Here is a 23707-nt window from a genome sequence, read left to right as displayed (position 1 = left end):
GATATTTATTATTACCTAAATACTTTTTATCTTTTTAAAATAATTTTATCTTTGATACCTTTTTTAAGATTTTATTTATTTTGAATTTTACAATTTTCTCCCCATTCTTGCTTCCCTCTCCCTCCCCAGAAGGCATTGTTAGTTTTTACATTGTTTCCATGGTATACATTGATGTCAGTTGAATGTGATGAGAGAGAAATCATATCCTTAAGGAAGAAAAATAAAGTGTAAGAGTTAGCAAAATTACATAATTAAGATAAGTTTTTTTTTTTCTAAATTGAAGTCTGGTCTTTGTTCAAACTCCACAATTCTTTGTCTGGATACAGATGGTATTCTCCATTGCAGATAGCCCGAAATTGTCCCTGATTGTTTCACTGAAGGGATGAGCAAGTCCATCAAGGTTGATCATCACTCCCATGTTGCTGTTAGAGTGTACACTGCTCAGCATCAGTTCATACAAATCCCTCCAGGCTTCCCATCCCTACTGGTTTCTAATGGAACAAAAGTGTTCCATGACATACATACTACGGTTTGTTAGGCCATTCCCCAATTGAAGGACATTCACTTAATTTCCAATTCTTTGCCACCACAATAGTGCTGCTATGAATATTTTTGTTCAAGGGATGTTTTTACCTTTTTTCCCAATCTCTTCAGGGTATAGATGGGGGTATGCACATTTTTTTGCCCTCTGGGAGTAATTACAAATTGCTCTCCAGAAAGGTTGGATAAATTCACAGCTCCACCAACAATGTAATAGTGTCCCAGATTTCCTACATCCCTTCCAACATCCCTTCCAACATTGATCATTGTCCTTTCTGGTCATATTGGCAAGTCTGAGAGGTGTAAGGTGGTATCTCAGAGATGCTTCAATTTGCATTTATCGAATAAGTAGTGATTTAGAGTAGTTTTTCATAAGACTATAGATTGCTTTTATTTCCCCATCTGTAAATTGCCTTTACATATCCTTTGGCCTTTTGTCAATTGGGGAATGGCTTTTTTTAAAAAATTTTTTAAAATTAAATTGACTCAGTTCTCTATATATTTTAGAAACGCACCCTTTTCAGAAATACTAGTTGTAAAAATTGTTTCGTAATTTACTACATTTCTTTCTTTTTTTTTAAATGGAGATGAGAAAACACTGATATTCTTTTTAAATACAGGGGTGAGAGAAGTCAATAGCCCCTATGGAGCTAGAGAGTATTTAGCATCATGGGGTACTATGTAGTACCTGAATAGAAAACAAAGGAGCAGAATTTCCTTCATGTTCTCTGATCTCATTTTTTATCAATCATAGTGGCCTTTAACAAAAGATTAATTCTAACAGAACAAGAACCAGGAAAGTATCTAAGGTAGAAATGTTTATTTGTTTTGCATGTCTGTACCATCATGTTGATAACCTACTTTTTGAGGCACTCTAAATATATTGCATCATATTGAATTATCAGTTTTAAAACTATGGAGCAATTTTCTTCAAGGATGTAAGATATAATTGAATTAATTGCTTCCACTGAGGCATAATGGTTCCCGCCTGTGTCTTAGTAAATGATCATCTTGAGAATCATGGATTAAAACATAATTTTACCTGATTGCCAAACTTTTGAGGATCAGCTGAATCTTAGAACATCTGTTACTGGTTACATTCTTGTTCTGTTTGGCCAGTTATTCTAGAACTTCTTGATGGAACTTTCAAGTGCCCAAGGCCACATGTGGCTTTTTAATAGAATCTGGTGACTAGTATTTGATAGTAATTTAAACTTAGTTGGGTTTTGTAGAAGAATTAAAAAAAAATCACCTTTCATGTTAGAAGACTTCATTCCTATTCATGGGCGATAATTAAGAAGTTGTTGTGTTAGGACAAACAATCCTTTTACTTTTTCCTCTCAAAGATATTTTGACTTTTTTAATTTATTTTTTCATTGAGATTTAATTTGATTTCATGTATTTGATTTTATCCTAAATTTCTTTTTTTTCAGATCATTCTACTTCAAGTGGTACATCATCATTCAAGCCCAGCCGCTCACTGCTCACAATTCCCACTGCCCATGTGATGCCGTCTCATTCCAGTTCTTCAATTTCTAAACACAGGGAAGCATTGTCATCTGATGGGTCAAAATGGTGTACAGGTTTCACACGGACAATGGGAAACCGAAATCGAGGAGAACTGGACTCTTCACTTGACATGAAGGACATACGACCTATAAGAAAATGGTCATCTTTGTCTAAACTCAGCCTTCCAGATAGCTGTAGTCAAGATGGCAGTGTTCGATCTGAAGAATCCAGGAGTAGTTTGGATAGGTCAGAGAGAGACAGGGCTTTCATAGCACAACTAAGGGCAAATGGTCCCAGCTGCTTACATGATAGTATGGAGTTACTTCAATTAGAGGACAAGGAAATGAGTAAAATACGGTCTTCAACTCTGGATTGTAAATACAAGTTTGACAGCTGTAGCAAAGAAGACTTGGGAATCTCTTCTGCTCATAGGAGACATGCCTTAGACAAGACTTACAGTGCCTTACCTGAAAGCAAGTCCTCTATAACAAGTTCAGAGCCTTATGAACAAAAATATCTAATGCTAGGCCAGCAGGCTGTGGGTGGAATTCCTATTCAGCCCTCTGTTAGAACTCAGATGTGGCTTACAGATCAATTACATGCAAATCCTCCTGATTGTAGGCCAGTTGATGAAGCTTTCACTTTGGCTCCCTGGCAACAGCAGCAGCTCGAAGAATTCAGACAAGTGAGTGAGCCACCTCTGCAGGTAAGCCTGGAAATCTGGTGGTTGCTTCCCTCAAGTGGATGCTATGTGTTATAGCAATGGAACCCTTATTAAATATTACTTTTTCTTTTAAAGCACAGTATTACTTACCTAGTTTTATTGGTTATTCTAAGTTTTTCCTGATAAACTTGTTAACCTTCTTGGAATTAGAACATTTTAAAGATCATTTAAATAACAAAATCTTTATAATTTCCTAGGGCATTAAATAGAGGCTAAATTACACTTATTCTCTGTACAAAAAGGCAACATGGTACATTTTAGGAATAGTTTCTAAAAGTTTTATTTACCACTTTTGATGGTAGAAATCTTAGATTATTTTGTCTGGTCCCTTGATTTCACAGATTATGGACCTGGAAGCATAAGGGATTTTCTCACAGTTATATAAATGACTGAGTTTTGATTTCAATCCAGGTATGCTAACTCCAGATCCAGTGTTCATTTTTTCCATTGTTTTTCTTCTCTCTCTCTCTCTCTCCCTCCCTCTCTGTCTCTGTCTCTAAACGATCTCTTTGCCCCCCACCCCATTGAATTCTGCTTTGAGAAACTTCCAAACCTCTCTCCTTCTCTGTATTTACTACCTGATTTAGATTTCATCACCTCTCCCCTCAACTATTGCACTTGCCTCCTATTTAGTTTTCCCTGCTTCAAGTTTCTCTCTTCATCAATCTGTTTTCAACATATTTGAAAAATTACTATTACCAAGCAATGGGTCTGACAGTGTTCACCTGCTGAAAACTCTTCTTTCGTTCTCTAATGATATGACCTTATAATTATAAACTTGAAGTCTTTTATTTAAAACTCCCATAATAGATTCTGACCTACTTTTTTTGAATTATGCTATATAGTAATATCTTTTACTCATTTTATCACCTAACTCATAGTTATTTATTCCCTACACTCATCATTCCACTTTGTTAAAAATGCTTTCTTAGAATTAAAGAAAGTTGAATTATTATCCAAATATCTCCCATCTCTGGCCCTTAGAAAGGTTTTCCTTGTCTCCAGTCTCCCCTGCCCCTCCTCTTTCTCAATCCCTATCTTCCTTCACAGTATGTAAACTGACTTCTGTAGGTTACGTGATTTTAGGTATTCGAGCTCTGATAGATTGGCTAAGATTTGAACTTCAGTTGACTTAATATAGAATGAGCATTCAATGATTGTTTAATTGAAATATATCTACTTGTAACTCTACACATAAAATATGTTTCTAGAAAACTTCTGTTAAGTCATGACTTTAAGTAGATAATTGATTGCCCCACACAGTCCCCATTTGGAGCCCTCGCATTATGCTCCCAGAGAGCAAGCTGAGGGCTGGGAAGCAGTCCCCCCCGATGCCATTGGCTGCACCCCCAGAAAGCTGAACCTTAAGGAGTGTATGTTTCTGAGCTGTGTTCTGACTGGGGGATGGGCCACTTGTATATTGGTGATAGACAGTAGTCATCAAAATAGGGGTTGTTTAATCTGTATGCCTATCCCCATCCCTAGAGAACCTGCCACATAGTGATAAATAGTTTTTTGATTGGTGTGGGTTATGTTGGATTCATTTTTTTTTACATTGTCTAAACATCATTTTATGTTCCTATATAACTGTAATTTGATGCTAGCTGGGTGGTTCAGTGGATAGAGTGCTGGTCCTGGAGTATGGAAGACTCAGATTCTGGCTTACTTGTGTAACCCTGGGCAAATCATTTAACCCTGTTTACCTCAGATTTCTCTTCTGTGAAATGAACTAGAGAAGTAAAGGTAAATGACTTCAGTGTCTTAGCCAACAAAACCCCCCAAATAAAGTCATGAAAAGTCAGATAAAACTAAAAATGACTAGATAATAATAATATAATCTGTAGGTAGGACTATCCAGATAATATTTATAGTGCCACCATGCCTCAAGGAAGCTTATATTCAGATCTGGTTGAAACACTTGGAGGAGATAGGTTCAACTTTCTCATTGTACAAATAAGGAAACAGAAGCACAGAGACATAAAATTATATAACTAAGGTCACAGATATTATATCAGGGAATGAGCTAGTTCCTTTTGACTCTAAACCCAGCACCCTTTCCTTTCTACTATGTCAGTAGCTCTTAACTTTATTAGCTATTAGATATTGACTGCTGAATTTGTTTTCTTAGTCCCCCCGATAAATGTAAAATTTTCTCCATTAAACTATAGAATGTTTAAAATTATTTTATCATTTTTTTTGGATTTTTTTAAGAGATTAGAGTTAAATGACTTGACCAAGGTTACACAGCTAACTAAGTATTAAGTGTCTGAGGTCACATTTGAACTTAGGTCCTTCTGACCAGTACTCTATCCACTTTGCCATCTAGTTGCCCCTCAATAATCTTTTAAGACAAAAATTTAATATAGTCGTTTTTGATAAGATCTTAATGTCATTTTTAAACTTCTATGTTTTACAATGATTTAGATAACTATTCTGCTTCGTATTATTTTCTTCCTCTTGTTGTTTTTTAAAATATCTACCCAGTTAAGTAGTTAATTTGTGAATATTTTACTTTTCACCAAAAGGTAAAATCGGATGACCCAGATAATTGTTCATTCCATGTTGTCAGTTTTGTTTGGTATTTTTCTTGTAATCAGGACTGTAGTCTAGGACTTGATAATAAAGTAGCCTCCTGGATTTTTTTGTTTGTAGGGAATACTTTGATAAGTATCACTTAGAGCACTAGTACTTGAAACTAGTTTAGATGAAGAAGAAGAAGAAGATGATGATGATGTTTGTCCTTTGTTCTGGAAGAGAATGTTCTGGGAGATGATGCCATGATGAGCACATGAAATAGATTTGAGTGAGGGGTGCTATACTAAGTCACTTTTTCCTCCAGAACCATCTGTGTCCAGTGATCAGATATGAATTAGGATGACCCTGAATGTGAGTCATTCATGGTTAAGTAACTTGTCCAAGGTCACACAACTAGTGTCTGAAGCTAGATTTGATCTCAGGTCCTCCTGACTCCCAGAGCTGATGCTCTAACCCCTGTGCCACCTCACTCCCCTTTTTTAAGTACCCTCTGAGCTTGGACCACCCTTGGAATTTGAACCCTCCTGGAATCATAGTTGCCAAGCACCAAGCACCATTGGGTGCAAGGCTTACACTGTTCAAGAAACTGCCAAGCCTAAAGCCAGCCTAAACCAGACTTAAACATAGGCTTAGGATAGAGAGTGATAGTAAAGAAAAAAATTACTTAAATTTTAAAGATTTACCTTATTTTTCAATTCTAATCTGCCTTATTAGCAGCATATTTTTTTTTAATCTTGAGATAATTATATTTAACATTGATCAGTGGCATAGTCAGATACTCTAGATTTATTAACATTGAACTCTTCTGTTAGAAAGAAATGTTAACTTATCAAAAATAAATTGATGAAAAGAAATAAGGGGTTTGCAGATAATCAAAAAGTAATATCAACAGTATTTCCTTTCAAGTTTCAATTTTGGTCACTTTTAGCAATTGTGATTTCCAAAGAAGGACCATCTGTTCATAATTAACTCAGTGCATGAATATTTAGAGTATGTATAGAATCTAAATGACTGTCATTTAGAATTTGACAACAAACTCCTTACTCAAACCCAATGCATTTCCCATTCTCACTCTCACCCTCCAAGGAGATTGATTGGTACTCATTTAATATAGCATTTGTAACAGGCTAATTTAGGCTATTAACCTACTGTTTTTCCCCTTATGTTCAAATTAATCCTTTTCCTTACAATTCCTGGCTCTGTAAGGGGGAGAAAGACATTTTTATCCCCTTAGAAATATTACTTAGAAATACTGTTCTTCTTAGACAAAAGGGTTCCTTTAGGACTGAAAAATATACTCATGACTATAATCATTTGACTCTGTGAAAGGGACAAGAATGGAAATTTTTTTTATGCTAAGGCTGCATGTGCACTGTACTTTACAATAACTTCTATGTGAGGAAAAATAAATTTTTTTTTGCAAGGTAAATGGGGTTAAGTGGCTTGCCCAAGGCCACAGCTAGGTAATTAAGTGTCTGAGGTCAGATTTGAACTCAGGTACTCCTGACTACAGGGCCGGTGCTTTATCTGCTGCACCACCTAGCCACCCTGAGTTTTTTTTTTAAAAAGCATTATATCCTTCTGGTTTGAGAGCTGATAGGGGCTCAATGTAAAAATATCTAGATAATTATTTTATTTTTAACAGTTTATATCTCCACTGAAACTAAAAATGCAAATATTTCATCTAATTAAAATGGTTCAGCATTTTTTTCACATATAAAAATTGAAAGACATCTTAGGAATTCATGAATGTGTAGGTGATTTTTGCAAATAACTCAAGATTTTAATTGATTTTCCTATTTCCACTGAAGGAGGAAGATTCCTTTTGTTTGTAGTTTGTTCCCTTGCCCAGTCCAGAGATCCTCTGTATCTCATCCATTTCAGGTTTGATTAACTTCTCAAATCTTAATGGGCTTTGGTGCTAATCCTTAGGTTGATGAAAATACCATATTTCTGTAATGGAAAGACATATACCTTTGGTTTACATTGAGGAGCTTGTTTAGTAGCAAGTTCAGGTACAATGTGTGAGGGGGGGAAAATCCTATATTTTATAAAAGTCTGCCCTCTTGTGACCATAGGTGGTAATGTTGGCTCTTATTACTGCTGATATACATTGTTTTAAACAACCCTCCAACACCAAATCTACTTCAAATATTTAGATTGTTTTATTGTCATATTAAAATAAGCACATTATAGAAACAATGCAATTAAATTCAAAAACATTATTTTTATGTTAGGTGATTGTGACTGTTTGCATTGAACATCAATCGTATTTAGCTAACAGGTACAATATAGTTTTTTAACCCACTGCAATATAAATGATAATAGAAAAACGTCTTTAAAATTAGATAATTCTATAAAGATTTTAATCACATTGTAATGTTAGAATTTACTCTTCCTGAATCACTGTATTTAGGCATTTGTTATCTTAATATTTTTAAAGCAAGAACTTTCTTCTTTCTCCTTTCATGGTTTATCATTAAATCAGTGTATAGTAGATCTTAAGAATTTCATTTGAAAGAATAGGTTTCTGGGTAGCAGATATAATATTTAATGGTTTTCGACAGTAAAAGTTCATCTTTATATTCATGAGAGGAAATAAAAGGAGAGTTTTTCTTAGGAGAGAGAAACTGTAATGAATTCTTCTCAGAATGAAAAAAGAAACAACACCAGCACAGTGAATAAATCAACTGGAAGGAAAATGACTTAATATTTCAGAGTTTATATGCAAGATCAGTTCAACTTTATCAAAAACCTTAATCAGTAGTGAACCACTACTGATATTTTCCAAGGTGACTCAGATTAGTTAATGTCTTTATTCTGAAGTCAAACTGGAGCTCAAGTCTTCTGAATCTAAGTTTTAGTATTACATTATACCAACAGATGTTATTACATGACTAGTTTCTGATTCACTGTTTCTGATACTGTTAGTATTTCCTATGTTTACACTATACATTCTCTGAATTTTTGCTTAGTTTATAAGCATTCTCTAAAAATCCAAGAATCCCCTATTTCCATTGGATTTCATGATTCATCTAGCAATTTTGGCACAAGAAAAACATTATCAAAACTTTTTGCAGGTACTCTTCACCTATAAAAAGTCTATAGGGGCAGCTAGGTGGAGTAGTGGATAGAGCACCAGCCCTGGAGTCAGGAGTACCTGAGTTCAAATCCGGCCTCAGACACTTAATAATTACCTAGCTGTGTGGCCTTGGGCAAGTCACTTAACCCCATTTGCCTTGCAAAAACGTAAAAAAAAAGTCTATAATGTGGGGGCAGCTAGGTGGTGCAGTGGCCAGGGTGTCAGGAGGACCTGAGTTCAAATTTGGCTGCTCATACTTAATAATTAATTACCTAGCTGTGTGATCTTAGGCAAACCCCATTACCTTGAAAAAAAAGGCTATAATGTTTGTTAGATAAGAATTACTTATTTCAAAGTTAATTATTTTACTTTCCTCCTTCCTTGTTTTTTGTAAGGCAGTGGGAATTAAGTGACTTGCCCAAGGACATAGGACGTATCAAGTGAATGAGAGGCCCTGTTTGAATTCAGGCTCTCCTTGTTCCAGGACCGATGCTCCAGGAAACTGTGCTACCTAGCTCCCCACAGTTGACCTATTTTACAACCTTGAAAATCGTTGGTTATGTGTCATGGGTACGGAAATTTAAAAAATGTTTTGTACCAACAAATATAGAATCCTAGTTTAAGAAATCTTATAATATTAATGTATAAGGCATAGAATTTAATGATCTATAATTTATCATGGTTTAAAGAAAAGTTAATTTTCTGAAAGATTTTAACTTTTCAAGCAAAAACAACAAACTCAAAAGTCTATTTCCTTGCCCCATCTCTGACCTTAATATCACTGTAGATGTAAATCTTTTATGTAAAAGAGGTGCTCAATAAACATTTGTTTAGTTATGAGCTAATAATGAAATCCCACCTCAAGAAGCATATGGATGGAATGTTAATATTCCATAGAATATAACTTTTTAAAAAAGAGTTAGAATAATTTACACTGATAGATAACTTTTTTCTAATATTATATATGGTACTTAATGAACTCATGTCTCAAATGTAGACTGTGGCAGAACTATCTAGTAGTAAAATATCTTGAACACCTCCTTTGTCAAGACTAATCACTCTGTCCACACTATTCACTTATTCCTTCTTATGTAGCAGATCTTATGCCCTTGGAGGGAGAATAGATTCAGTTGATAAAAATTTGAATTCCTTATTTTTAATGTATTGAATTGCAAATAATAGAAAATAATAGAAAAGTTTGGGGCTTTACATTTTTCTTTTTTTGTTCTTGTACCTCTTTTTTTAAACAGGCGTGAAGTGTAGAATAAAACCTAGTTTTCTATTTTAACATTTCATTTTTTTTGGTTTGGAAATAGGATTTTAAGCAGTAACAAGTGAAGGTTTTAGGAACATTCTAACATTGAAGTGATTATAGGAAGCTCTCCACATTTAAATGGTGAAGCTTTATTTTCTATTGCTATTTTTGTATTTGTTGTCAAAACACTGAAAAATCAGGGGTGGCTAGATGGCTTAGTGGATAAAGCACTGGCCTTGGAGTCAGGAGTACCTGGGTTCAAATCTGGTCTCAGACACTTAACAATTACCTAGCTGTGTGGCCTTGGGCAAGCCACTTAACCCCATTTGCCTTGTGAAAATCTAAAAAAACAAAAAAAAACCCACTGAAAAATCTAATATCTGCTGAGTATAACATTAAATATAAATTATACAAACCCCAAACAGTAGAATAGTTGCTCTGAATATTAAGTGGATTTGAACACAGTGTGAATTAGAAAACAAAGCCTCTTATAAGCTGTGCTTAATAAGCAAATAAAGTTATATATCATGCATAATTAGACTGTTGCTTTTGTAAATAACATTTTCCAAGTTCGAAGTATTCAGCAGGAGAATATATCAGCTGATCGTTTGCATCCTTTTCATGGGCATATTCTTGCATCTAGAAAATGGTTTCTTGTACAGTTTCAGTTTCTTCTGGTCATGTTTCAGATCCACACTGATGAATGGTGGAATTGGAACTGGTATCAGAACTTCAGAGGAGCATCACAATGATGCAGATAAGCAAGAGACATATTAGTATGAGACAAAAATTTATAAAGAGTTCCTGGAGATTTTGACGTGCTTGTTGGGGCATTTCTATAGTTGAAGCTCTTCTTATGGCAGAGCGGGTGAGGTACTGGACTTTCTCCATGACACCAGGAAGGCAAAGAGTAGTTGTATGTGATTTCTAATTCTTCAGATTTTAAAAATAGCTACAGATGTTCTTCTTTTTGTATATAGAATCTGGACCTAATAAAAGAAGCAAAATTTTGGAAATATATAAAAGAGTCTTTGAGGGTTTATTTAAGGTATACTCTTGACATTTTTTTAATATGGATTGTTATTTTTATTTATTATACCACCACATAAAAACAGAGCCCCAGTATCAAAATTGAATCTGCTGTGACAAACATCTGGGATGTTTATTAATTTTATCTATTTCCTAGATTGGTCAAGTATTAAGTATCTGTGAAACCTGCATATGAAACACTAGACTTCCGCTGTGTTCTTATGTTTTTATGTTTCATCAGTATAGTACTTTTCTATTGAGCAGGGTAATTTACCTGTAGTGCTCTAATAGTCCTAAGGAAAATATATGTTTCTCCTAAAATAATCAGGGAACCTTTTTGTCTTGTTAAAATAAATATTTGTAATAGAAATCAATGCCATGAATGTTGAAATTGTTCCTTATAAAATGTCTGATTTGGAAAATGTTAGTTGGCAAGATTGATTCAGTTTCTTTAGTTTTCTCTTTTACAGTCACATTTCTAGATGCTACAAAACAAGTTAAATGCTACAGTTTTACCAGCACAAAAATTTTATTAGCCGTTAGTTATTTGAATTGTTTTTCATGATAGTCAATTTCAGAGTTATAAGTAATATATAATACAAAATAGCTTTTGAATAAATTCTGCCATTCTCCTTCTCCCTTGTTTCCTCCTTTGTCTTTTAGACACTTCCAATTTAAAATCTTATAAGAAATGGTTGAGTAGTACTGTCTTCCTCTCCTTTGGAGTTTTGGGGGTGGGAAAGAATAATGTTTGTAACATTTTCAATTTGAAACTCTGAATATTTCTTACCATCCAGTGCTTATCTATATAGAAAGTGATAATTGAAGACAAGGTAGTGAATAACACCCATTAAAGAAGATTCTGAGAACAGAGCTCTCATGGACAACTAAACTTGTACTGGGAGGGCACATGAGAGGAGGAAGAACCAGTGAAGTAAATGAACAGGAGAATAGACAGGACAACTTGGAGATAAGTAGGGTGAAGATGAGGGGAAAAAAGATAACAGAAAGATGGGGCAAGCTGATGAAAAATGAAGTAGGATAAAGAATTGATAAAAGACCATTGAATTTACTAATGAAAACTTTCCTAACTTTGGAGAGAGTAACATTATTAGAGAGGTAGGAATAAGCCAACTAAAGAGATTTAGGAGTGGGTGATTTATGAATAAATAGAAGCAATGTTGTATGTTTTTATAACTATGTATCATTGAGGGAGAGGAGAAAGCTTGAACCACACAATAAGGGTTTAGCCAAGGTTTTTTTGGTTATGTTGATGAGATCATCATCATTATATAGGGATGAAATAGAATTTGAAAATGAGACAGAAGGATTAATTGAGGGTTATGAAGAAGGATAATATCAAAGGATATATCTGGATATATCTGTAGTAAACTTGTGGCAAGAAAAGAGCCATTTCATCCTTTGAGATTGGAAGAAAGGATACGATAGATGAAACCATAGGAAAGTTTTGTGATGTAGAAAAAGTGGCTAATGGATGCTTTTGATGTTCTGTGTAGAATGTAGTTATCTGTTAAGAGAATATGAAGAGTGAAATTGAGGGCTTCAGGAGAGGGAAGGTTTAGCCAATCATGAGAGACTGACAAAGAATCAGTCAAATAAAAGATACCATCTTATAGTATTTGATTAAGCTTTTTTTGTTTATTTGTTTGTTTTTGCAAGGCTATGGGATTATGTTCCCCAAGACCACATAGCTAAGTAACTATTAAGGGTCTGAGGCCAGATTTGAACTCCAGTCCTGATCTGATTAAGTTTTGATAGAGTAATATTTGTAGAGGATCTTAATCTACACTGTTTCATTCTTTACAGTTTTTAGTGTGGTCAGGGTATGGGTGATCCAGGTCTACTTTTAAGACAGGCAGTTGGGCAGCTAGGTGGCGCAGTGGATAGAGCACCAGTCCTGGAGTGAGAAGGACCTGAATTCAAAACAGGACCTCTCAGTCACTTGATACTTATTAGCTGTGCGAGTTTGGGCAAGTCACTTAACCCCACTGTCTTGTAAAAACTAATTAAAAAAAAAAGACAGGCAGCATTGATGGAATTGAATTGATAAAAGGGAAGAGATTCATTCCTAAAAGATAGTTCTTGTTTGCAATGTTTGTAGAACAACATGTAGAACAACAGGATGGGAGAGTAAAACTGCCATTAATGAGGAAAGAAAGTTCAGGAAGAATGAGGTAGTGGAATACAGAGAATTGTGATTAAGTAAAAGAATATTATAGTTCAGAACCTTGAAAGTGAAGCAGTTTGTGATGATCATGAGATCTGTGGGACCACCTCTTTGGCTATCCTAGATAGAAGAATGTAGGGGGCAGATAAGATTAAAGTAACATCAGGAAACTCTTTTGAGTTCAAATTCAGTCTTTCGATAAATCCCTGCCAGAGTTGTTGTAGGATAAAATGAGACAATATTTGTTTTTTAAAAACCCTTTTTAACCATAAATCACTATATGAATGCTAGCCATAATGATGATGATGATGATGAAGATAGAGATTACAGAAGCTTGAAGAGCTTGGTGACTCAGTAAAATTGAACTCACCAATAATTATGTCAGTAATTGGACTGAGAAAAAAGGAAGATGGTACCTAGAGTAAAGACAGGGTGAAGTTTATAGAATCATAGAACAGGAGCTGGAAGAGACCTCAGAGGCCATTTAGGCCAACCTTATTTTATAAATGAGCAAAATGAGGTCCTGGAAGCTTAATGTGATTTGCTCAGGGCACAGTAGATGTGATGGCAGTTGATTTTTGAATGCAGATCTGCCAACTACACCTACTGAGTGGCATGTTATAAGATATAGTAAGGAAATATAGTGGAATATAAGATATCTTGGGAAATAAGGTCCTCAATTATTGTCAGGACATAATTAGTTAATGGCAGTTTGGTGGTGTAGTGGAGAGACCACCACCAACCCTGAAGTCAGGAAGGCTTAAATTACTGAATTCAAATTTGGCCAACTGTACTTAATAGCTAGGTGACCCTGAATGAGTCACTTAACCCTGTTGGCCTGAGTTGGCCAAGGAAAGGGCAAACCACTCCAGTATTTTTGCCAAGAAAATCTCAAATTGTGTCTAACTCTTCATGATAGCAAAAAAATTTGCATCAGATAAATGACAGCAACAAAATTTGATGGACCAAGCATGAAATTAGCAGCTTTAAAGAAGGCAAATGCAAAAGTCCTTGTTAGAAAACTTTAGTTTTTGAATAGAATTGAATAAGGAATGATATATTTTATTTAAATAGATCTAGAGACTGGACTTGTGATTCTTTGTTATAGTGAGAGCTCCATCTGAGAATGTCCCTTACTAATTTAAGTTGGCACCTTTTCTGTAGTCCTAGAGACTTGGGAACTCTGATAGGGCAAATAACTTGCCTCGGGTCGCATAGTAAGTATATATATATGTCAAAGGAACTTGAACTCATACCTTTCTGGTTCAGAGGCCAGTTCTCTATCCAGTATATTATGCTGCTTTAATATACTCAGACTTTTAAGAAAGTATAATTGATCAGTTATTAATATAAACAGTATTAATTGATTAAAGTTTTTGAATTTTAGAGTTAATGAGAATTTGCCTTCAGTGAATATACCTTCAATAAATGTCCAGATTCATTTTAAAAAAAAGGCAAGTTGGGCCCTAGTAGAAGCAGCTGGTTAGCATAAAAGTACCCAAAGGTAAGATGGGACTTTTGCCCTATGATCTTTTTGTCTCTTGTTTATAAATTATTAGATTGAAAACATGTAACTTAAATATCAAACTATCTGTTAATATTCAACAAATTAACTAGAACTATCATATATTTGTGGTGGCAAATTTCAGGTTCTGACCAATTACAACTGCATTAGATTACTAAGAACATAATAGTAACTATATATTGCTACTGAAATTCAGATTTTTATCCACAGAGGTAAGGCCTTACACTTCTGTGTGTAAAATTGAAATTAACATGACCCCTGTTTTTGAAAGTTCTTTATGATCTATATTATAACTAAATTTATGGCAGGTTGATATTTGTTTTTCTTTTTAGAAACAGCTGTGTTGCTGATGATATACTTTTTTCTTTATCTACCACAACTGAGTCTGTTATTAACCATAAGTGATGTTTGATAGATATAGCAGAGGAGATAAAAACTCATGTTTTGCCTGCTATTTAAAAATTAAATCCTTGGAATAACTAGTTATGGGACTATATCTGACTATGTCAAGTTACAAAACATTTTGCTTTCATAAATTTTTTTTTTTTAGGTTTTTGCAAGGCAAATGGGGTTAAGTGGCTTGCCCAAGGCCACACAGCTAGGTAATTATTAAGTGTCTGAGACTGGATTTGAACCCAGGTACTCCTGACTCCAGGGCTGGTGCTTTATCCACTGTGCCACCTAGCCGCCTCTCATAATTGTTTTTTTTTTGTTGATTATGGATTTATGTAATTTAGATGTATAAAAAACAGTATTCAGGGTATTTTTGATCTCAGTATTTAGAATCTTAAAATTTTTATTGCTAAGATTACTTGGAAAAGTTTTTTAAAAATTATTTTTAATGTTTTTATATCTGATTTCTTTATTGTTACTAATTGGAAACTTTTAAACTTTACATTTTTTCCCCTCACATCTCACAGAAGGCAGTCTGATAGTCTTTACATATTGTTTCCATGCTATACATTGATCAAAATTGAATGTGTTGAGAGAGAAATCATCCTTAAGGAAAAAAATAAAATATAAGAGATAGCAAAATTATATAATAAGACAACTTTTTAAAATATTAAAATGGTCTTTGTTTAAGATCCATAATTCTTTCTTTGGATATAGATGATATTCTTCATCGCAGATTACTCTAAAATTGTCCCTGTCTGTTGCACTGATGAACTGGGCAAATTCATTAAGACTGATCATCAACCCCATGTTGCTGTTATGGTATATAATGTTATTCTGGTTGTGCTCATCTTGCTCAGCATCACTTCATGCAAATCCTTCCAGGCTTTTTTGAATTTCCATCCCTCATGTTTTCTAATAGAACAGTAGTGTTCCATAATGCACATATACCACAATTTGTTCAGCCATTGCCCAATTGATGGGCAGTCACTCAATTTCTCTTGGAATTTTTTTTTTTTTAAGGTTTTTGCAAGGCAATGGGGTTAAGTGGTTTGCCCAAGGCCACACAGCTAGGCAATTATTGTCTGAGGCTGGATTTAAACTCAGGTATTCCTGACTCCAGGGCCAGTGCTCTATCCACTGCACCACCTAGCCACCCCTTGGAAAAATTTTTAACTAAACCTTAAAAAGATTATTTATCTTTTATCTTTTGAAATCCAAGTATGTAAGTATCAGTTTTATATAAAAAAAAGTATTCCTTGTATGTTCTAGTAGTATGAGTTTTTTTTTTTTTGCAAGGCAATGGGGTTAAGTGGCTTGCCCAAGGCCACACAGCTAGGTAATTATGAAGTGTCTGAGGCTGGAGTTGAACTCAGGTACTCCTGACACCAGGGCCAGTGCTCTATCTACTGTGCCACCTTAGCCGCCCCATTGTGCCACCTAGCTGCCCCAGTATAAGAGTTTTTTAAAAAATATTTTGTTTTCCAATTACATGCAATAGTAATTTCTATCATTTTTTGTAAGGTTTTGAATTTTGCAATTTTTCCCCCTTCCCTCCCCTCAGCCCCCCTCAGAAGGCAGTCTGAAAATCTTTTTTTCCCTAATAATCTTTACATTGTTTCCACATAAGTTTTTTTCAAAACAGTATAGTTAATCATCATTTTCTGATACTGTATTTTCTAAACTTCTTTTACTTTGTTTCTTTCGTTGTTTGTTCTCTATCCTTTTTGTTTATTAATAGAAAGTATAAATGGGAAAGAAGAGGAAATGAAACTTAAAACCAATAGATATACAGTTTGAAAATACAGGTAACTCCTTGATTCACAGAATTTATTAAGTACTTTTCTCTGCCAGGTTCTTAAGGAAGTTATATTTTAATAGAACTATGGTTTACAAACATTTTTCCTTTTTTCATGGCTCAGCATTCTTTGCTGAAAGAATTGAGGCACATTGAATATTTAAGATAGTAGCTAAGAAAGATTCTTGGGCATTCAGGTTCTTTATACTTAACACAGAATTCTACCCCAACCTCTCCATTCCAGTCCCTCTTTTTTCTTTAATTTTGCAGGATTTTTCCAAGAGAGTAGGCAATTTTGGCTCTTCTAAAATTTAGGTATTAAGATCTTTGTCAAAGCAAATTTGGGAAGAGCAAGCAGCAAACTACAGCTGAGCTTAGGAACTTGGGAACTGTGGATATCTCAGATATGGTTGGGTTCAGGGAGAAAGTTTGCAACCAACCTGAGGAAACTCACAGCATACTAAATATGCTGCAGTCCACTGAGAAGTTGTAATAGAGTAACAAAACACATGAGGAATGGTATCCAGGGAATGGTATTTTGGTTCCAGCACTCCTGTGGATCATGAATCAAAACTCAAGGGCAGTAGATTATCATATCTTTATAGCAGCAATGACAGAATTGATTTAATCATTTTAAGTAAGAGGTGGAGATGGGATATGGACTATGTCTATTGGGTAGATGCTTGTCTCCTTGTGGATGGCTGACAGGATATAAAGAAGTCTTGGACCTGTTTCATGCCTGTGGTTAAATGAGTTTTCATTCACAGAATTCACCACTTAGGATAGCTCATGTCCAGTAAATCTCTTAGGTAGTGGGGTAGAAGAGGTGTTGTCAACAAATTAAAGAGAGAATTTTATTTGTTCACATTATGAACTGTCAGCATTTTCCATGTCTCTGGAGTTGAAAAGACTCACAGTCAGCTAATCAAATGCATAGATGAACAAAAATCTTCATAATTTGCTCAACAATCAGTCATTCAATTTCTTCCTGAAGGACACACCTCTCATTTCTTCTCTTCCCCTCTCTTCCCCCTCCACCCCCCTTTCCCCTTCATATTCTTGGGAAAAATTGACAATAGATTGTTAGGGAGGTTGGTGACTACTTTTACATTGTAGTTAATACTGTTTCTGCTAACGCTTTTTAGTCCTTTTTAGAATTTCACTTTTCTTTTTGAGCATTTAGTATTTGTAGAAACTCCTAACTCTGACCATTTACCATTCTCAATTCTGATCCCAAAATTAAACAGAATTTCTCTTCAAAGTATTCCCTGACTGAACAGGGGGGATTTATGAAACTTCCCTTTTATTTCTACTTGGATATTTCTATTAACAAAACTGGGTTGAATCACTTTAGAAAAAGGAATATGGATGAAAATTATTTATTATTATTTTACCTCCAAATTATGCAGAAACTTATTTTAATAATAAAAATTATTCATAATTACCAATAATCATTATTCTTGTCTGTATCCAGAAGCAGTTTTGGTTGACTATTTATTTATATGTGAAACTATTGAAAGCTTAATTATGCTATGGAGGAGTAGCATTTTGGAGATTTCTGAATCTAAACCATATCTTCAAAAAGTTATTTTGTAATTTCTGTAAATACTACCTATTCGGTGATTGCCTGGTGTTAATTAGGCCTTATTAAAACTTCTGTTGCCTCTGAAGATCATCAAGACTTTACCATGCCTTGAAGATTACATCATTAACACCTTAAATTCCTGAATAAAGGAGCCTTTTAGCTTTGCCACCACCCTGTTTTAGCTTAACTACCTTTTGTGTTGTCTTCACTATTAGAGTGTGAGCTCCATGATAGCAGTAGAAATTTTTTTTTCTCTATAATGATCCCTTAGCACAATACTATTCTAATAAATGCTTTATTTTTTTTATTCATTTATTCACTTGGAAGAAAATCTTTTGAAAGTATAAAATTTTATCCTCAATTGAGTTGACTCTTTGAAAGAGCTAGACTTAAAAACTGTAGCTAACCAATTTATCAGTTAGAAAAGCAATGCTTCCATTATTTCCTTTCCATTTGTTGATATATTATGGATTCATTTTTTTATTTTTCTGTATGTGTTATTGTCCTAGTAACAAAACTTAAAACTTGTGGGCAAAGTATATATATTTGCTTTTGAAGTCAACCCTGATTTCAAGTGAACCATTTCACTTTTTAATTGAATCAATTTGAAAAGTCTTTCCTAACTTCTGTGTTCAAGCAGAACATAGCTTGTGTGAGATTTAAGATCTCTGACTTCTCCTTTCCCCTCTCTTCTTCTCCCTTTCCAATAATCCCTCCCCCTCCTCTCTTACCTAAATGTGGAGATAAAGGGATTCCTTACTGTTTTCTTTACTGAAACTCTGTGATTGTAACATATATGACCACCAGGGGCCCTCAGAGAACTGCATAAGTTTTCTTTTTGCCTAGTCTTAATTTTTTATGCATTCCAAACAAATGTTGAAAATTAAGAGAGAAGGAGAACATGAGTGTTGTTTTTTTGTCCAAGGTCAGAAAAGCCATGTATTTGGCTTGAGGATTAAGCTATGATACTGAAGCTAATTGAATACTTTGCCTTAAAGAAGACATCTGCTCTTTGGCACCTCTGATCACATCTGGACAACCATGTGTTTGATTGACATTCCAGGAAAAGAATTGATTGACTTGGTATGATGAAAGTTGTAGAGAAATTGCAGAGAATTATGGGTGACTGGTAAAAGGAAGCTATAAGAGGGTTAGGAAATAGGTTGCCTTAAGTTTTTTAGCTTGTTAATGCAAGAAGGACTAAAAAAGACCAGCAGCCAACACAGGTGCACTGTTGTGCATCTGCCCCCCCGCCCCCCAGACCTCTTTTGAATCCTGAGAAAGGATCAGTCAGTGCCTATTTAACGTTAGGCAAACCGTGTTAAACTTTTAGCACTGGGCTAGGTAGGAATAGGTCAGATAAAAAAGGCAAAAACTCTGCCTTTGTCCTCGTGGGAATTTACATTCTGATGGAGGGATTTATAAATAACAGTGTATCTAAAACAATATATAGAAGATCTTCTGAGAGATGATGGTACTTGTATTGGAGGAGAACTCCAGCAGATGGTAGGATTTGAGCTGAGCCTATAAGAAAGCTGGGGGGACCTCAGATTTGGAATTGAGGAAGTAGAGCATTCCAATCATGAGTGATCAGATGCAAATTTTAGTTTGTGCATTACAAAAAGGCTGCTCACAAAATAACTTCTGGGGAGTAGTTTATTTAAAGAAATCAATGACATTGCTATATCCTGTGATGCCTGAAATTTTATATTTTGTCTATTAAGAAAATAATACTGTGTAAATTTAAATTTATTTAAAAATAAATTGAAATGTAAACTTAAGCCATTTGAAATGATTTCATTGTTAAAATAGTATAAATTGAAAACCCCAATTTCTTTTCAGAGTTCCCAATTAATGCCAGAATAGTATGAGATTTAACTCCTTCTGTTTAACAGTTTTATTACTTTTGTTTTTAATAATTTTTTACATCAGTACATGCCAATGCTTTCAAGAATTAGCAAGTGATTTTTAAATTTTCCTTTAAAGTAGCAACAGTGAGATTTAAAAGTAATTAATATGAGTAATCCTGCTAAAATTTTCTGAAACAATAGACTACATACTTTAGTGAGAAGGAGATGTGGATCAAAATGAAGTGAGTGGTATAGTGGTGGTGGCAGGAGCCTTTGAGGTCTAAATGGGAAGGGAGTAAAATAAATATGAAACTACTATAAAGTATTTAGCATTTATATTGTACGTTAAGGTTTGTAAATCACTTTACAAATCTTATTTTATTCCCAAATTAACCATGGAAAGGTAGGTGCTGCTAGTATCCTCTTACAGATGAAGGAACTAATGGCAGGGAGAGAGGGACCTCCCATGGGTCACACAGCTAGTGTTTATAGAGGAACAACAGGAATGCCTGCAGTCCTTCTGACTTAAGGATTGGGCCTTTACATATGTCATGCTGCCTTGCATTTTGCCCCACTCAGGGGACATGATTTGACTCAAAATAGAATGAAACCTATATTATTATGAGTTTTATAATCGGGCTTTATGGCATTTTCAAGCCCCTTGAGTAATATCCTATTTATATTGAGCTGTATTTGAGAAAGTTAAGTGCCATTATAGTGAAAGAAGTTGAATATTCACTTTGTGTCAGATGATGGAGATATCATTGTCTTATCATTTCAGTGACTTCTTAGAAAGAGGAAATTCATATGAGAAATCAACACTGGGTCATATTGGGGGACATCAGTCTTAGGAAAATTTAGGGCCTTCTATGTCATTTAGTTGAATTAAACATTTTCCCTTCTCTGGACTGTGCATAGAATTATTTAATGTTTGTGGAGCTAAAGTAATTGCATTCAGCTGAATCAAGGTATAATCATCTACTGTTGTGAACCTTGATTTTTGGAGTTTTTATCCTCTCCTTTCTCGGTTTCTTTTGTTTTCTAACTCTTCAATGTACATCTACTATGTTTCTCGTTCAGGTAACTAGTGCACTCTCACATTCTCCTGTCATCTTGAAGTTGAAACCTTCAATCAACTTTTAGTTATTTATACTTTAGTGGGGACTAAATCAACTACGTCAAATACTTTTGCTTTTTAAGCTTTACATCTCATTGTGGAATGAAAAGGTTTGTTCCACAGCGTTGTAATTTCAGAGTAGTGGGAATGTTTTTGGGGGTGGGCAAAGGAATTTCAGGAAGGAGTGTTGTTAAGGAACTCGAATTTTATTTATTTATTTTTGCCTTAGTACTTCTAGTAAGAAGCTGTGTGACTGACCTTAGCCCTTCTGGTCATAAGATTAATTGTTTTAAAATTAGGGGCTCTGGAATGAGCTAGATGACTCTTAAGATCTTTTTCACCTCTTAAATTCCATCATTCTTTGCAATTTTGGTATTTCTTAAATTATTCTATGGAGTCAACCTATGGAATGGAAGACTGTTGATTCAGCCTTTTGCTAGAAGCTCCAGCTTTAAATTCAAAGATTGCTTTTAAACTTGAGTAACAAATAAAATCTATTACGAAATCTATTATGTATTGATTTTTAATCTTGATATCTTGCCTGATACATTAGATCATGAACTTATGAGGAAACTTGAGCATTGGAAGTTAAGTGGCTTGTTACTGTATGCATGTAAGTGACAGAATAATAATTTTCAACCCAGGTCCTTTGACTCCAGAGCTTGTATTTGTTTTTAAAGATGATCTGGTCCACAATTAATGCTTCCTAAATTTTTTTTAATTGCACAGGCAATTACACAATCTAAGGTAAAATATCAGGGGGTGAAAATGGCATTTTAGAAGTGGAAAGGACTTTTGGATAGAATTTGTACTCTTTTTCTATAACAGGATTGCTTATTTTAGGACCTATGACTCTGATGGCAAGTATTTTGATAAATTTTATTTCAGTATAAATGTTCTCCTTTATAGTTTTATGTATTTTATTTTGTACATTTTAGAAGATTATTTTGAAGAATCCATAGGCCTCTACAGTTTGTCTCAGTGGGTTCTGTGTCATAAAAAAGAACCCTATTTTAGAGAAAACTAAAGTTTTTTTTCTCTCAACAATCACAGCTTCAAATGATTTTCTAGGGCATGTAGTTTAAATCATATATTAGAACAATGTTTTAACCAAGTGAAAAACCAAAGAACACAAAAGAGAAAAAACTTGTTTAAAGTCAATTTTGGCAAAATTATTTTAAATCACATGCAAAGTCGAATTAAGAAGCTCAGAATTTTTGTTGTTATAACAGAAAGCACCCTACGTTATTTAAAGCCAAGAGGTTGTTATTTAATTAGGAAAGACTTTAGCCCTATGCTTGATATTTTTAGGATCACCAAATAGCTTTTAATGCCTTATATTCAGTATGATTTAGATAATGATTTTTAATGTGATGTTAGGTCATGCAAGAGTGCTTTTTTTTTTAAAAGCATATTCTTCTGAGAATTTTAAAAACATCTTGAAATATTTGAAAATGTTTATAACTTGTATATGTTTCAATTTGTTGATTTCAATATAGAATTGTAACAGTTATTGAAAGAAGCAAATAAATCTTGTCTGTTGTGCAGTCACAAGAATGTTTGCGACTTTATAGGATCCAAATGAAAAATCTTCCTTGTACTGCCTCTTAACATAATTTTTTCAGTTAAATTTATTAATAGGAGGTGGGAAGGAAGAAAGATATAACAGTAATTTTGTGAATGATAAACTGAATATAAGTTCACACTTAATATTTATAAAGAAATGAATTACTCCTGTAAATTTGACCTTGAAGAGATTGTGTGTGTGTGTGTGTGTGTGTGTGTGTGTGTGTGTGTGTGTTTAAAGGACTTATCCCCCTCTCAAAAATGAAAAAATACTTTGCTGTACTAATAACTTCCAGGGAAAGTGCTTTTATTTAGAAGTTGAACTTTTAAATTATATTTTTACATGATGTCAGCTGATTCAAAACTAAAATGATTAAAGTGAATGAATCATTCAAAAACACCATGGGTTTTCTAAAAACATATATAACAAAACCTATAATCTGAATAATCAATTAAAGTTATCAAACAGTAATCAAAAAATAAGTCTCTTACCTCTGATTCTCAGATAATTATGAAAATATAGTACAGTGTGCTCTCAGTTGTCTGAAATCCTGGCAACTTTTTTTCAGTGTCACCACGTTTGTAGAAACAGTTGAAGTAAGTGGAGAAAGAAAAAACTCAGAAGTTTCAGGGGGAGGACTCATGATGTCATATAGTAATTGAGAAGCTGTGATTGGTTATCATATACTCCCATACTGAGATTATGCAACCAAACTCACTGGACTGTGAATAATATTACTTTAGCAATGTAAAGGTCATCAGCGTTTGATAGTTTACCAAAAGAAGTAGACAATTATTAAGGTTGATTCTTAGGGTAAAAGAGAATGTCTTATTTGCTCTTGATATTTTTTGTTTTGTTCAGAAAGCTTTTAAAATATCTCTTCCTCTCCTCCCCCACTCCCCCACCCCAGGCTTAGAGACATTTTTGTGTATCATAAAATTTTACAAGTTCAGAGACATTTGTATATTATAAACGTTTAAGTAGTAAATTCTTTAAAATTGCAGTAATAA

The 23707-nt window shown here is 34.2% G+C and overlaps 2 protein-coding genes across 5 annotated transcripts in view; one reads left to right on the top strand and one right to left on the bottom strand.

Moving 5' to 3' along the window:
• Window positions 1–23707, top strand: part of CEP85L (centrosomal protein 85L) — a 129539-nt gene that overhangs the window by 41733 nt on the left and 64099 nt on the right. For all 4 annotated transcript variants that reach the window (XM_074187451.1, XM_074187450.1, XM_074187452.1 and 1 more), the window contains exon 3: window positions 1974–2755. In XM_074187451.1, the coding sequence (XP_074043552.1) occupies window positions 1974–2755 (782 nt within the window). The remainder of the gene's footprint in view (window positions 1–1973; window positions 2756–23707) is intronic.
• Window positions 7454–23309, bottom strand: PLN (phospholamban). The gene is made up of 2 exons (XM_074187454.1): window positions 23189–23309; window positions 7454–10634 (listed from the first exon to the last, which is right to left on the bottom strand). The coding sequence occupies exon 2, from the start codon at window positions 10534–10536 to the stop codon at window positions 10378–10380; it is 159 nt and encodes a 52-aa protein (XP_074043555.1). The 5' UTR covers window positions 10537–10634; window positions 23189–23309; the 3' UTR covers window positions 7454–10377.

This window comes from Macrotis lagotis, chromosome 5 (genome assembly GCF_037893015.1).
Source record: "Macrotis lagotis isolate mMagLag1 chromosome 5, bilby.v1.9.chrom.fasta, whole genome shotgun sequence".
Taxonomy (NCBI): domain Eukaryota; kingdom Metazoa; phylum Chordata; class Mammalia; order Peramelemorphia; family Peramelidae; genus Macrotis; species Macrotis lagotis.
Note: the sequence above shows the minus strand (reverse complement) of the source record. Positions and strands in the feature narration are given on the sequence as shown.

Bases quoted from the DNA above. Each gene is read 5' to 3' on its own strand.
- PLN (XM_074187454.1), bottom strand. From the start codon at position 10,536: ATGGAGAAAGTCCAGTACCTCACCCGCTCTGCCATAAGAAGAGCTTCA.